At 37.7% G+C, this 16,948-nt stretch overlaps 1 protein-coding gene across 5 annotated transcripts in view; it reads left to right on the forward strand.

Moving 5' to 3' along the window:
• The window catches only part of brp (ELKS/RAB6-interacting/CAST family member bruchpilot), an 85,927-nt gene that overhangs the window by 34,273 nt on the left and 34,706 nt on the right, over positions 1 to 16,948 (forward strand). For 2 of the 5 annotated variants that reach the window (XM_087411881.1, XM_087411880.1), the window contains exons 5-6: positions 7,946 to 8,134; positions 11,171 to 12,046. The exons of 2 other annotated variants lie outside the window; for them this stretch is intronic. In XM_087411881.1, the coding sequence (XP_087268007.1) occupies positions 7,946 to 8,134; positions 11,171 to 12,046 (1,065 nt within the window). The remainder of the gene's footprint in view (positions 1 to 7,945; positions 8,135 to 11,170; positions 12,047 to 16,948) is intronic. One more of the 5 variants, XM_087411882.1, reaches the window with a different exon arrangement.

Below are 16,948 nucleotides of genomic sequence, written 5' to 3' on the forward strand. Positions count from 1 at the left end.
CCAGGGGATGAGTGGAGTTAGCCCTTAACACGGGCGATCCATTCTTGATTCAGGGACCACAACAGGGTTTTGCGAGCTTTCCCCGCCTGCCTCGTGCAACTCTACTCGATCGTTGTTCTCAAAATCGATCGGGTTCTCGCGAGCGACGGAAGGGTTTTTCGTTTTATGTTCCGCAATACAGGCGAGACTAAGGTACGGTATGCACATGCGAGATCGGGAGACAGCGATAGGCAACAGCCGATCGAAGCTACTAACGTGACACATCGGACAAGACTCGCGGAAAATCCGCAGATCGATAAATCTGCGTTAACGCAAAGGATCTGATCAATTGGCGATCCGATAAGAATATGATTTAAGGATCGTGAGATTTGCGGATGTGTGCAAATATTGAAAGATATAAAAATTTTAGAGTGGCAAAACTTAAAAATTTTCACAAAAGGTTTATTAAGAAGTCTTTTACAACAAGGCAAAGAAGGCAAAAGTTTTAAGTACACAACAAAATAAAATAAATATAAAAATTATTAAAGCGTCCGCGAATCCAATGATTATGATAGAGACAAGAAGCCGCGTACTTTACAAAGATTTCTATAATCCAGAAACTTTCGAAGTGATGTAATATCTCTAGTATAGGTTGTAATAATTGATTATCAAAAGAATTGTTTGCTTTGTTACAACTGAAATTTGAATTAGAATTTAATTTAGCAGCTCTGATCCTTTTTTGTGTGTGATTCTAATTTTGTATAATTATTTACAATAATGAAGATTCATACATAAAATAGAGAAACAATGTAGAAAAGGAAATTCGATTTTGGAGTATACGTTTATCTGAAGTGTAACTCTCTTTTTGTGATGTAACTTGTGCAATCGGAGCTATTCGCAGTTAAAATATTTCATGCGTTTCGAGAGCGATGTTGTATTTATTTCGATTTGACAGCGTTTCTCCTCCTAGAAAATGAAAATCAAATCAAAAGTAGAAAACCGACGGGATTCACTCAACGACTTTATACATGACATGTACACACACACATACACACACACACACACACGTCTTTCAGTACACATATTCGCATTCATGTCGCGCTCAGTGTGCACGCAAAATCGTGGGTTTACTCTCTCACAAGTATCTTGTACGCGCACTTTCCTTTGCGTCACCACCGCAAGTTTTCAAAAATTCACGCCTACAAATTCACGCGATTCTGTTGTTACATATTTTCGTTGCGAACAAAAGTTGCGGAAATCTGCGAGAAATGCGTCGAGGAAGTGTCAGGAGAAATTTACTGAGACGCTTGTCATTTATCGCGAGTATTGTTTTATCGTTTAGTTCATTTTTATGGAATTTTCGATATCCTACGGCGTCACGCGTACATTCCGACATGCCGTAAACTTATATGACAGAAGTAAAACGTGCTACGACAGAGTCAACAATTTACGTCGCCGAATAATGCCAAAAGGTGGCTATAGTATTTTACGCAGGTTACGCAAAAAAATAAAAAATCGTAGTTTGGCGAGAATTATACAAAATTGTATTACACATTCATTTATTTGTTAAAAATTGTCAAATATAAATACGTATCGCATTTGAATATTTCAAACAATTACTGACCATTTCATGTGGAAATTTATACTTCGTCTCTACGTATATTTATCGATTTTTCGATAAAATCACGAATAGTCAGGGCTTCGCATTAAATCTGATATCCAAGAATAGTTCAGGAATCCGTGAATTTTTGAAGCATCCCCCATCGCTTACTTTCACTCAGCAATTGTCGCTGCTCCGCTGTACTGTCACATAACGAAATGAGCATATTTAGACTGTTAGCCTCGTAAAGGAGTTTCTGAGCACCCGAGTATTGCGTGATTACATTGCCGTTACCATATCCACTCTGCCTTTTGCACAATCCGTGTGTTAGATAGTCTTTAGAGCAGACCTAGACCGTGTATTTTCCGAGATACATTGAGTTTATATTGCTCTCCTTTCGTTTATAGTTTCTCGGTACACGGAATGCGAAGTCGTTCGGAAAAGCCGTTATTATTTCGCCGTATATATTGTCGCCAACAAGCTTGTTTCTTTCATGCTTTTGACCCACTTTTGCCACGAGCCATATTCGCGTTTCCATTTAGTCACGATGGTCATCTCATACACGTAGCTTTTCATCCGCGTCATTTCTTTGCAAAATTCATACATTCCTTGTGTTCCTCTGCAGTTTTGCTGCGTTTGTATTTTGCAAAAGCACCCAAAATATTAATCAGAAATTTACGTCAAAGAAAATCGTTCAGAAGTTATCTGTTACTCTATTCAATTAAACGACAAATTCTTCGAGTATTAAATATTGATTTTATATAGATCATGAATTTCATTCCATGAATTTCAGTGAAATTTAAAGTGTAATTTATACGTAAATTAGGATTTTATTTAAAAAGGATTTTTATGAAACCAAGAGAAGATAAAAAGTATCATTTACAATTATAGTTCTATCGCGATAAATTAGTAACAATTAACGTTTTTCACGAACCACGTCGCATTCATTAACTCGCTCGGTCTCCTTGCACTTTCGTGTTCATGCCTGTTAGATTTAGAACTTAGAAGGAGTCTATGTAGCTTAAGTGGCACTCGAAGTCGAGAACGATTTGATAGAACAAAAAAATTGACAGATCCGTGGCGCTTGTACGAGTGCAGTTTTCGAGCACGAACTGATCGGAGCAAGTACGTCAAAATTGTCCATCAATCGCACGAGAAGTCATTCACTCCCTCCTCATTCTTTCTTTCTCTCGTTCTGTCACTGAAAAAAGTAACGCACAATGTCAATCTTCACTTATTCTCTCCTTTTCCTCTAAAAACTACTTTGAGCAAATTCTTGAGCGATCAGTTGCACCAGCACCAAAGCCTGTCTCGTTGTTCATTGACAACTTAGCAGCACGAGCATTGTATCATGTTATCACCAACCTCGATCCATGTATTTTGGCCCAATTTGTCTCAACCGATCCCCTGAAATCCTTCTATAAGTTCTTCGTGTTCTGTGCTGGGATTGAAATCGGCACAATCTTAGACAAGCTTAGAAAGTTAATACTAAACACGATTTGCTTTACAATAACGGAAACGTGATAATTTATATGTATTATTTTATTACTAAAATTGGTATTTATAGTGTTGATATTTAATTTTATTGAAATTTCAACAATTTTAATCGCTGGCTTCAATCTCTTAATTACCTGCTTTCGGATAAAATATGCGCGACCGAAATGCAGATGTTATCTCGAAATTCTCGGCTAAGAATACTCCAAATTCCCGATGACGATTTAACAGACGCCATGAGCGTGTAGAAGACATTTTCCGATTAGCTCGAGAAAGAGGGGCACATTCGACGCCGAGGAGAAACTACTCGGTCCAATTTCCTCTCTTTTCACGACAAATTTCTCCGGGCATAAGCCGATCTCGGCGCGACAAGCGGGCTGCAATTAATAGCTGCAATCTCGTTGCACGTAATTAATTGCCGTAATTCAGGTGAAGTCTTCGAAGTAATATACTTCGGTATCATTCAAGAAATAAAAGGAAATTAATTTTTTGAGTTGGAAAGGAAGGAAATTATTAAGGTGTCTATAGTTAAGATATCTGACACATACACATTAAATTATCTGAAACTATCAGTCGTACATAATAATTATTTTTACACTTAAATTTTATATATATATATAAATTCTCTTTTCATATCTTATACTAAGTTTTTAATATAATATAATTGAAATAATAATTGTTATGCTTATATGAAATACTGCAATTTACGTTTATATAATTTTATAATTTTATATAATTTTTCGCTATTATTTAAATTTTTCACCGTAAAGCAGGTAACTAAAAGTATGTAAAGAATCAGGTAATTATTCGTTAACAATGGAATACGAGTCTTTAAAAAGCATGCAATGAGCATGTGAATAAAGAAACAAGAACACGTAGCTCTATGTATATATTTTTCCAAATTAGTTCCATATGAAATCACGCGTTCTCCTCTACCTTTCTCTTTGCACCCTACATGTCGAATGATTCAAAAACGATTCGTCCACGATGTCTTTATTCGATGACCTCGGCAAAATAAGATAATTCATCTAACAATCAACTTGTACGTCATGTTATAAACTATCATGTATATATATATATATACATATATATATTCTTCAAAAAATAAGAACTTTATTTTTGGACTTACGATGCATAATGAAGCTAAATTTGTTCCATCAGTCTAATTCGATAGATCGGACGTTAGATGAATTATTCAATTATACGATACGTCACCGAATCAGCAAATCATGGGACGAATCGTCTGCTACCGTTATTGTCGAACACGAACGGATATAAAGACGCAGACGAGAAAGCAGACGGCCGATCGCAAGGAACGAAGAAACAAACAGTGCGAAGAAAATAAATTCGAGAGGAAATATTGGATATAATAATAACAGCTGCGATTGGAATGCGTGGAATGAGCTGCTTTGGATGTGTAGGCGTTAAGATACGTTAGCCACCCTTCCTCTGTTCGCGCGGGGAAATATCACGCCCGCATATCCGCCTATCTCACATCATTCACTATCCATCACTAACCACAAGTACAATTACTATCACCACCACATGATCAGCCATCACCGTCATCATCACGGTCACCACGAGTCATCACCCATCGACTACAACACAACAACCACAACAACTACTACCACAACTACAAGTACAACATCACTACGTAGCTCGAAATTAGGGACTGGCGATACGCACGTGACTTCCCATCCCACGAGGCTCTGCCATGGAGGACCCAACAGGTACACTAATTGCACACGTTAATGCTAATTGGACCTGGTTTAGGTGCGAAGCTAATTATCTGAAATCGCTTCGGTCCACGGGAATTTCTCTTTTCTTCAATGAAGAATTTATGTGGGTAATAATATAATATCGGAGTAATAATATAATCTCTCTTAAAATCTCGAACAATCAACCGGTTTCTAATAGAATGTATTATACGTACATAAGTATACGCCTTAAAAAATATTTGCCTGCAAGAGAGCCACCGTATGCAAAAAGAGATCCTCGCGAAATGTCATTCGCGAATATTTTACAAAGTACAAATGTAAAAAATCAATATAATAGCACGAGTCACATTAAAAAATATATATATGTATGTACTTTATTATTACATTTTAATTTGTAGTTATGTAAAATTTACGTCCGATTTTTTACAATTAACTATTATTGCAAGTAAAAAGTCATTAATCTGCGCGTTAAATGTTTTTCAATGTTAAACGTTAGAATATCTCGAGATATGAGTCAAAATGTTCTTTAAGCACCAATTTGTTTAAAGATTTGACTGCATTCAACATTTATGCTTTCACGTTCACAAGTTCAAAACATAAATGTTAAATATGTTTAAAACGTGTATTTCTAGCTAAGAGATAGGAATTTCTTCGCGATGCCACTATTTCGAAATGAAATCACGTCGGCCGTAATATCGCCATTAGTATTTGTTCATCGTGATTTACGCACGCTCACGCATGCTGAATTAGAAGCCGAATTAAACGCCGTGCGCGAAATATAATCTGTCTAAGCTTCTCCCTTCTTACGTTCGTCGAGATTAATTGCACGTTCGTCATCTTCATCGTGTCGCTGCCTAAAATTCTCTTCGATACTTTATTCATCGTCGTGTACTATGTCTCTGCCTGTGTATGCCTGAATATAAGTGTACGCATCGTACAGTGGCTCTCGATCAGTGGTACATGCTAAATTCACGTAAGTTGTCGCTGTTAAACATGCACACGGATATGCTGCGACGTTGAGATAAGTGTAGGAAAGGTCGAAGGTATAGCATCGAATCTAATCGATATCTAATTTAACATACTTCCAGTGATATTGGCTAATAATATTTGAGAATGTATAAATTGTTTGCGAATTGTATCGTAATAAGAAAAGGGAGATAGAAAGAAACATAAAAGTTTTGATTTTTTTCTAGAAAAAATATATAAAGTGGTAAATTTTGAGATTTATAATTTCTACAGTATCAAAATGCACATGTAGAATTTTACGTTATTAAATTCCTTTATTTATAGATTATTCTATAGCTTATAAGGATTATTATCAATTTGCAAATGATACCCTCTTGAGAGAATTAATATTCAGCTAATTGTTGATCTTTATAAAGATTTAATTATTGTCCGAACATATTGTTGCAAATTTAATCCTTTTTATTAATATAATATATTCATGTGTAACTGTTATTTTAATAATAATTAATTTATCCATTTAATAATTATTTTTTAATAATCATAATGAATATTTTTTACATATATATATTAGGTGTACAAATAAGTTTCCGCCGTTTTTAATAAAAAATTAAGCATTTATTGTGAAAGAACGATACATTTTTATTGAAAGTATTGTCCATCGCTAGCCACTACTTTTTGCATTTGGCACGAATCTTCATTCAATAATGCTTCCAATTCCGCGTCTTCGTACACTTTCGGCCTTCCGCTACGTTCTTTGTCTTTGACGTCAAATTCACCGTTCTTAAATTTTTGAAACCATTCACGACAACTTCTCTCACTTAAGGCAGCCTCACTATATGCTTCTACAAGCAATCGATGAGCCTCAGCTGCAGATTTCTTCAAATTAAAGAAGTAAATCAAAAGTTCCCGCAAATGACGCTTATTCGGCTCAAAACTCGGCATTTTCGCACAAAAAAAATATATGATGCTGATACAAAATCGCTAGTATTTCAAGATTATGTTGTTGACAGATGTCCAATCTTACGATATAATGTTTTACATCAAATAATTTTAATCATAGCTTGCTGGCGCCGTCTTTTGTCAAACGGCGGAAACTTATTTGTACACCTAATATATATATATATAAAATATGTAAATGTAATTGAATTATTTCCTCAGTAATTATGGATATTTTAAAAAATAGGAATCTATTTTTAAGTAATCATCTAACAAATACCAATATATTTTATTTAAAGCTCATAATATTTATCAAAATATCTTTTTTCAATAATCTTCCAACAATCTACCAATGTAATCGAATAAACTTGATCTTTCCTACGCTCGAGAGATTTTTGCTGTCGAGAGAAATTCCCGACAACTAAAATTCTCATTACTGGCTATAAGTGATTATTCGTTGTCGTGTGTCTACCAAAGAATTTTATCGTCGACCATTGCTCTTAAACAAAAGTCTCGGATAGAAAATACCTTACGACGTTAAAACTTGCCTCTCATAGCATCGCGCGACTAATCTGGAAACGCGCAAAGTAGCCTGAAGGAAAAAAATGAGAGATTGATCCTTTTCGCATACATACGCGAGAAAGAATAAAAGAAAAAACGAAAGTGGTTCTCAATGGCATTCATATTCCAAATGACATTTGGCCGAGTTTTGACGATCAGGAGGATGGACGGGATACGCCACGAAAAATCTGCGTCAGGCTGTACGAGATTTTTAACTCGTCCCGTAAGAAAACAACTTTCATATATTTTCTCTATATACTACACTTACTTCTCTTTTTTTGATATCTATATAAATATTTATATATATATATATCTATATATATTATCTTTTTCTATATTATCTATACTTAATGCAATACGGAGCCACACATAATACGCTACATATTATACACATCCCATCTTCCTTCCACATGTATCTTATACATATGGAATGTTCACAGACTCTTTATATATATATATATATATATATATATATATATATATATGCACCATCTCGTCATACGCACACGTACGCGACGAGCGCATTTCTCGCGTATATATGTGTGCATAAACGCTCGTGTTACAGATGTACATTCACATATATCCACACTACTTTTATGTATTTGTTCTGCCATCATCTCGGCTGTTGATTCACTGAATGTTAAAGCCCATTTATATATATACTCTCTCTTCTCGTTCTTGTACGCCTCAGACACGTTCTTGCCCATCACGACTTACCGCTATCATCGCCAATCGTCGTTATCGATGCACGAGCAGCGGGACGGTCCGAAAGTCGTCAAGTCGCGTCAAGGCGAGCCGATTCCAGGCCCAAGGGAGGACTTTGCGACTGTTTGGCACCGACCTGGTGCGAGATGCGATAATACGACGTCGTTCTCCTCGCGTAATCTTACTGTCTTTATCCTCTCTACCATAACATCATTCGTATCGATGATGGGAGTGTCGGCAGATCGACGCTTCTCGTGCCTACATGGGCTTAAATACTTTGATTAAGCGTTCGATTAAGATTCAAAATAGACTTCTCAAAGTGTAGATTCTTTTTTGCATTTTCAATTACCAATATTTAGATTTTTTATATATTTCTTTTTTTTACATTTTCACTTCCTGAATTCTACTCTCTAAATATTTCGAAGTAAAATCTCATTCCAAAAGATTGAAAATTGAATATGTTTTGAAAAAAAAAGTGAAAATATCATTCTAAAGACGATTAGTCATATTGAAAATAATACATACAGACAAATTTATGTCATTGATACATCAATATTTCACACACGCCACATATACACATAAATTTTCGTCTACATTTTAATTAGACATCTAAATCCAATTTCAAGAATTCCACGCTGTTTCTTCATGCAAATTACTAGTCTGTGAACTATTATTTCATAAGTACAGATTGCACAATTTTTATATGAAACAAATAGTGTCATGACGTGACAGTTCTGGAGCGCCATGGATAAAGAAATGATAAAGACCTCAATTTCTTTCGAAATTTTTTGTCGTTCTCAGCATATACTCTACCCCATAGATACATATTAATGCGTATACTTTAATCCTGGAAAAAGATTTTCAAATCAGTAAGAGAGGAAAAAAGTTATTATTACAAAAATTGTATGGTTTAGTTGATAATACAGATGACTTTATAATCCCCTTAAACAAGAGTTAAAGATTTTCACTCTTTAAGAGTGAGATTTCATTCTTTTAGAGTAAGATATTACTCTTTTGGGGGGAGAGTTATTCCAAGGAGTAAAATTTCATTCCTTTGTAATAAATCTCACTCCAAAAGATTGAAATCTTACTCCAAAAACAAGAGCGAAAATCGGCCACTCTTGTTCAAGAATGAAAAACGTTCACTCTTTTTTTTTCAAGATTGGCTAAATTTTTACTTAAAAAAACAAAAATTTTTCATTGCCTCATTTTGTTTTATTTTATTATTTTATTTTATATGTGCTTGCACATTGTTTTTTATTTTATTTCTATTTCTAGAGAATTGTACATCAAGACTTGAGAATAATAAAACTATATCATACTCTAGGGAGAAATTGTTCATTGCGTTATATTGAATGATATTTACTCGGGGAAATGCACCAATCTGCCCGCACTTCCACGACTCATACACGAACTCATCAAGATGCGTATCCGTGTTCGAGCGCTTATCTCGCAGACGATGAATAGCGAGTGTTCCCTCACTGGCTTATTGGTCGTTGCTATTTTCTTTTTTCATCGAGTCGATAAAACTCAAGCCCCCTTTACTCACACTCTTAGAACACCGATACGCATCCGCATTCAAAAGAGATCTTGTCCATACGACGTGGCTGCGTTTCGAGTTAGCGAAATTAGCCAAGAAATCGCAAATCGCTATTTCTTATTAATACGATAATTAATTCTCACGCATTTTTAAACAATTTCTTCGACAAAGATCGCACCTTTGATCGCGACGGAGAACGACGAGTTCTCCGGGGAAAAAAAAATTGAGTAAGAAGGAGTACGTGTTATTGTAGCGCAATAACAACCATCGAAACGCCGCGCGCAGAAAAATGGACAACGATGTCGGCCGTACGTCGCGGTGGGCGAAAGAACTGCGGCGGCGCCCGGCGTCCGGAAGAGGATCACCGTGAGAAAAATTAAATAAAAAAAGAAAGAAATTCAAACAACTATATATTGAAATGTTAAAGCGTGACCTTGCGACTGTGAGATCATCGAAAAGACTAAACGTGACGTTACCGATCGACGATCGTCGATCGTCGTCAGTGATCGGTGCGGTGTCAATTGAACTTCAGAATAGAAATCAGACAATAAAGACGCGAGTTCAGAATCAGACAGAGATCTGATACTAAAAGAGAGAGAGAGAGAGAGAGAGGGAGAGAGAGAGAGAGAGAGAGAGAGAGAGAGAGAGAGGGAGCGAGCGAAGAATGAATGTCGAGACGCGTAAGTGAGGAGGTTCTCGCCGTTTCTGTCGACGGTTGACTCCTCGATCGCATTTTTTTTCGGAGTGACAAGAATGCATTATTCGCTCGGAGAAGAGAACGAAGAAGATCGTTTTGGAAGAAGGAAGCTCGGCGGTACGTCGCTTTTCTTTCGTCAACCGAGACGCTGCCGGTGCCACTTCCGCTTCCTCGAGACTGTCCCGCGAACCGAGAGATTGGAAGATGAAAATTGCGTGCGCTATTCACAGCCAAAATGCGTGTGTATAAAAAAGAGAGAGATATTATTTCAGATTAAGATATTTATTAATTAAAGAACAAATAGTCCACCAACGTAAATCGACAATTTATGGCAAAATGAAAAATTATTGCTAAATTGATGAATAGCATTTTGTTGTTGTTTTTTTAATTTTTTACTTTTTTTTAATTTTCTGTATGTGAAAAGTGTAGAAACGAATACTGTATTTTTATGTTACAACTATTTTTTAGTTTCTAGTTTTTTTTTAGTTCTCATTGAAATTGGATAAAACGAGATTAAACTAGCGCGTAATATTACAGTCTTTTTTTACATTTTAAAACATTTATGTAATATGTTTTTTCAAATTTAATTTTTTGCTTATTGTAATAAACGAATATTTAAACGCGATACAGCAGTGAATGAATATTGTGCATATAGCAAATAAAACTATTTTAACAAAATCCAAAAAAAAACAGACGATAAATACGGGGGCAGTCTCATGTGTTAGCGAAGCCGCACCAACCAATCATCTTTATAGTCACATTTCTGAAACCGCACCATTGCATACTCCACATCCAAGAAAATATAAAAAAGAAATCAGACAACATCTCAACTACATCATCAAACAAACAATAAAAAAGATATTAGATCGCGAGATTGCGCTAGAGAGACACGAGACAGAGAAAAGAAACGGCGGCGCGAGAAAAAGTCGACGATCTGTAACCGTCTTCCCCATTTGTTGCTTCTGTTGTATCAGGAGCTCAAAGCAACGAACGAGAGCCTGAAGAGCCTGCAGACGCAGTTGGAGCTCGCGTACGCCTCAACCGCGTCTTCGGGACACCCAGTCGGCGGCATCAGCGGATTGGCGGGTGCATCGGTCATCGGACTAGGTAGCGTATCGGGGGGTGCAGGTGCTGGGGGCTGTGACGGCGGTACCGTCCTCGGAGGTAGCGTGGCGGTTCCAGGCGGCGTGCCCGGTAGCACCACCCTGACCGCCATCATGGAGACGAAAGACGCGCGCATAACGACTCTGGAGAAGGAGGTGGCATTGCTGGAGGCTGAACTACAGCGTATTAAGGAGTGCGGCGGTAGGCTGCGGGAACAACTGCTGAAGGCCATTGCTGTGCCAAACAGCGGCGGTACTATACAGCAACAGCAACAACTGGGTATCACGCAGCCGACCGGCCTGGGTGGTCAGCAACAGCCCGGCACGTTGCCCCTGGCCAGGGGACCGTCCATGATGACCTCACTGGTACCGTACGGTGGCCATGCATCGTCCGCTGCATTAACCAGTTCGTTGCTTGCCGGTTCGACAGGTGGGCCTACCACCGGGAGCGGCGGCGGGTTTGGCGTCGGTGGCGGTTCTTCGTGCCTAGCCGGCATCTCGTCGGGTACCACTACAGGCGTAGTCAACCCTTATACCGATCGTTACGCTACCGATCATCATCCCCATCAGTTGCATCATCACCAGCATCATCATCATCATCATCTTCACCAGCAGCAACAGCTGCAGCTGCAGCAGCAACAGCAGCAAATGCAGCAACACTTGAAACAAATAGAACCGGCGGCGGCTGGCGCCCTCGCGCTGCACGCTCACACCTTCAACAAGCACGACTTGAACTTCAAACGGCAAGTAAGTTTCTTCATCAACAACGTGCGCATCGAAAAGAACGACGTCGTCTAGGACGATACCTGGGACGGCGCGGGAGGACGGGAGTACTTTCTCCCGATCACAGGTACACGAGGATTACGATCGCATCGTCGTCTTCGTCGTCATCCTCGTTGTGTTCATCGTTGTCTTCATCGTCGTCGTCGTCGTCATGGTCGTCGTCGTCGTCATCATCTTCGTCAGCCTCGTCATTGTAGTTCTCGTCGGCTAGTTTTGAGAGCCATCGAGATCGGAAAGAACCGGGTTGATGTGGTCAGTTCGAGAAAAGAGAGAGTGACAGATAGAAAAATCTGTTATTCTCGTCGAGGGCGATCATCCGGAGGGAAAAAAAATGTGTGTCTTCGGAGAAGAGGCTAGATCGCCGCGAAGAAGCGATCTAGGTGACAGAAGGTCGAAGAAAGGGGCGTACATAATAGGATGACTTCTCTGTTGAAGGGGAGAGGAAGCTGAAGAGCTGGTGCAAGAGCGAGTCGTTGAGACGACGACTTCCGCGCTCAAGGATCTTTCGATTCCCTTCGTTTTTTTTTCCGAAATGTCGCGTATTATGTACGTACGAGCGGGAGTCCGTGAGAACTAAAATGACGGCGCGGAAGATGATTTCGGACTTCGCGCTATGCGATGTCCTTGCTGAACCTGTTGCGTTGTGAAAAATTAAACTTTCATTACTGGAAAATGGCTAGGAAATATATTTATGGTACTATTAAAGTTTTCCCTGGATATCTACATTATATTCATCTAAATATTACTTTAGACATTTTATTTACAGCGCAATAATCGAATTTCGATTCATTTAATGTTTATGTTATATTTGAGAAATTAAATTTTATATATATATATATATATATATATATATATATATATACACTGTTTAAGTATTTCGTTATGTTAGGATACTTGAAAGTAAAGTCAAAGCTATAAAATTATAAAAGTTTATAATTAATTTAACATTGATTTGTCGAAATGTCTCAGATTTGTTGAAGATTCAGAAATATTCTCCAATAATGGCGTTTCAAATTTCATTGCTCAGTGTTGAAAACATTACAATATTATGAAAAAATTCTAGATGCAAGATACAATTATTTTGAAAAATGTCTTCGGATACAAATGAATCAGTAGTTCTTTCCTGACTTTCTTACGAATTATTTGTCTTCCTAATTGAATCATTGTATGATAAAAAAGAGAAATAAACAAATTTTATATAATAAGAAAATGAAATAAAAAAAATGTTGAGCATCAGGAACGATGATCAAACACAGCGATGTGATAAAAAATAGGAACACTTTCTGTGAAATCAATTAAGTAGTAATAAAATAAATTATGTTAATCTTTAGACTGAATTCAGTACCAAGTCGAACTCAGCAGGCATTATACAAATTGTAGAATATATGGAACGGTGGCGCGAACGTTTAGTCGGAAATAGAACCTTTAGCTGTAAATAGAGATCACTTAGGCAGACTTTGTCGCACGAACGTTTCCCTGAACGAAGTAGTGTGTTTCTCCTTAGTGTATGTCGCTCTCACGCAAGTACGGGAATAGGCGAGCTCGAAAGACGTCTACACACGCGTTAATTTAAATGAACGAATTTGCAAACTTCGGATTCGAACTTTGCAAATTGCGTTCCGTTTGACACGAGCAAATTATTATCTACACAGGCGAAAATGTCTCGTCGTGAGCGATCGGCCTAAGACGTTATTCCGATCTTCGCATTATCAATCGCCGTTACTAACTTTCTTGTCTTCCTTCCTGGAGGAACCCTAGGAGTCATTAGTGTGGATTCAGAATAACGTAAAATAAGCGATATCACCATAAGTGTGTCCCATAGTGTCGACTTCGCGAAACCGATCAAGGTCGTTTTACTTCTCACTGACTCTCGTCGATCGCACGTGCACCACCATACGACACTTTAAACCGTACCTGTTTTTCTTTACCATTTTCGATATCTTTTTTTGTCGTCACGCGACATCCCGAAACGCAGAGTTCTCTATTTTTTTATTCAATTGTACTTAGATATCGTAGGTATACAGGGTGAATCCTAAGTGATAGGTGTAAGTGCAGAGCGTTACATGAGACGACTCGCGATGGAAAAGTATGCGCGTTTCGCGGATGAAACGGAATTTCGACGGAATTCAAGAATAACGTCAGTAACGGAATTTTTAATAATAAGAATTTTTAATAATTAAAAGTTACCGAACCATCACCAGCCAAAGTAATCTAACATTACAATCTTAAAACGGAATCTTAAAATCAAAGTTATATATAAGTATACTGCATTAATATATTTTCATATTTTATAAGGTTTTAAGTCGCGAGATTTCAGAAGTTCCGAGGAGCTCAGCCCAATATTTCTGTCGATAAAAACTCGCTTGCGCACAATATTGACGTAGATATTTCATGACAGCTAATAATTCTTAAGTCAATGAAAGGCTATTAAAACTTAAGAAATTTACTGAAGAATTAAATAGCTTCGCTGAAAGAACAGACGCAATCTCGTGCGTGTTAGATCTGAAGTTATCACTTCCTCGAAGTAAAGTTTTCTTCGGCGAACTCTGTTTCGAGACCGCGCAACACGCGATTCATTTCTAATGCGAGGAATTCCCAGGTTGCACCCTGCAGATGCACAGACATTCATGCGTCGTTCGAAAAATCCCTCTGTGTTTATAGCGTGATAAGCTTTCGGACGATCTTTGATCTTCCGCTAACTTTCAGTAATAGTCCTCCAGAGGGCAATAAAAAAGAAAGCTAGTTGCTCCCGCGACGCGGATCGCGGAGAAAGTGGAATAGGACATGTGTAGTCAGACATGTTCTTGGATATCAAGACCAGCGATATTCAGATTTCTTTGCTTCCTTGAATATAAAACATGAATAAAAGCGTTGCTAATAATTCAAGTAACGTTAAAGTAACATTTTTAAATAGAAATATCTCAAAAAAGAAAATTACATAATTCATTTAATAGAGTTTTAAATCGTGTCTTTCAAAATTCTGAAGAAAGTAGTATAAAGTAATATGAATTATATAATAATTTTTACATTATTATTTTTGATACAGTAAAAGAGAGCAAATAACAGTTATGTTATAGTGAACATTCAAAATTCTAGTTATTGCAAGATATCATATCGGAAATATTCTAATGGATATTTTGGATACTTTTTCTTTTAAATTTACCCAAATATCCAAAGAACTAATTATTCTTGTTATCCAAGAACATTTATCAGATGCTGATGATGTATGGAAAAGCGTTGAAGAAGCGCGAGACAAGAGGGAGACTTGTCGCGAGGATTCTGGATTTCGCACTGAGAAAGTCAATGAGAAAGTCGTATGTTTCGATAGCTTCTATTACGACGCGGTTAAAAAAACCATGCGTACTCCTAAAATTCTTATAGGCCTTAGATCGTGAATTTATGAGAACACTGTTGAAATCTTAAAATGTCTATTATATGAATGTTGATCTTGTTTGCGAACGCGCAGCGAGAAATCGAAGATGAAAGAAGAGATTATCAAAAAAGAGAGAAATTATTCGAATGGCACGCAGAAAGATCTATCATATATAAATATATATATTAATATGCATACACATGCATCTGTAAATATATATGTATGTGAAGATCCTGTATTCCCATATGCATATATATATATATATATATGTGTGTATGTGTGCGTGTGTGAAGATGCGTATGCGTGTACAATGCGTGTGTAGGTAAGAAGAAAAAGAAAAGTATACCTGAAGCTTCCGCCGAAAATAATATTTTCGTAGCTCACAGCGATTTAATCCCAAGCACTCCTTTCTCCAATCAATCTCCTCTTTTCCTCCCGACATGTTTGGGGATGTTATAGATTATACCCGGCTTAACCATAGCATAATATATCAGATGATCGAGTTCAGTGCTTCAAAACGCAGATGATTGTCGAGAAGTTCTCATTCTATTCCGAACATATCACGCTCAAAATGTTTTCAACGATCCTTCCGCTCGCCGAGGCTGTGCGCGCGTTCTAAGGTTGTGACAATCCTTATTTTTCTATTCTCTGTGTATACTAGATCGTAAGACGTGTCGCGATACATCCGGGTGTAATACGCGAAAGTCCGACACACAACGATCGCCACGTCCGCGCGGGGATGAGAATACCAGGACGTCGATTAATTAATCGCAATTCGGTCGAACTCGAATTGGAATGATTGCGAAATGCACTTACAGTGGTCAAGCTGGGTATGATCGATCCGTTCTTCATCTCTTCTAGGAAGATTTTCTACAATAAACCATTACCTAAGCTTTAAGTCTTAAGCCGTAAGAAATTGACCATCGAATGTGAGAAGAATAATCGATTAGTCTCTGACTATTTGATTAGTCAATTTCTTACAGCTTAAAACTTAAGGTTGAAGTAATGACTTATTGTGGAAAGTCTATTGTCTCTATTCTATTGTATCGAGAATAAAACCGCGACGACCGGTATCCGGGAAGACAGTATCGAGGGGAACCGATCCTCTTTTTTCGACAATTCAGATATGTTATCCGGTGCCTCGGCGACGTTCGCGATTTCATTCGTGCGAAAGACGAACGTCCTGAATTTCACACGCTCGCAAGGTCAGCCTCATCTTTAAAGCTTTAAACGAACGATCCTCTTCGGACTGCGCCTCCTAAACTGAAGAGACGAGCGAGATACGTTCTCGTGGCAATGAAAAACCGGCATTATAATATTGAAAACTGTTATAACCATGCTGCTGCTGCTGCTGATGATGATAATAATAATAATGTGATGAAGAAAAAACTTAAGGAGGAGAGTTTGTTTTCGCGCGTTGCCAACCTCTGTTTTCGCGGTGCGTGCCGTGAAGCCGATCCTCCTTAAAATCTTCAGCAGATTCGACACCCTGG

This window comes from Acromyrmex echinatior, chromosome 12 (genome assembly GCF_024713525.1).
Source record: "Acromyrmex echinatior isolate Ae372 chromosome 12, ASM2471352v2, whole genome shotgun sequence".
Taxonomy (NCBI): Eukaryota; Metazoa; Arthropoda; class Insecta; order Hymenoptera; family Formicidae; genus Acromyrmex; species Acromyrmex echinatior.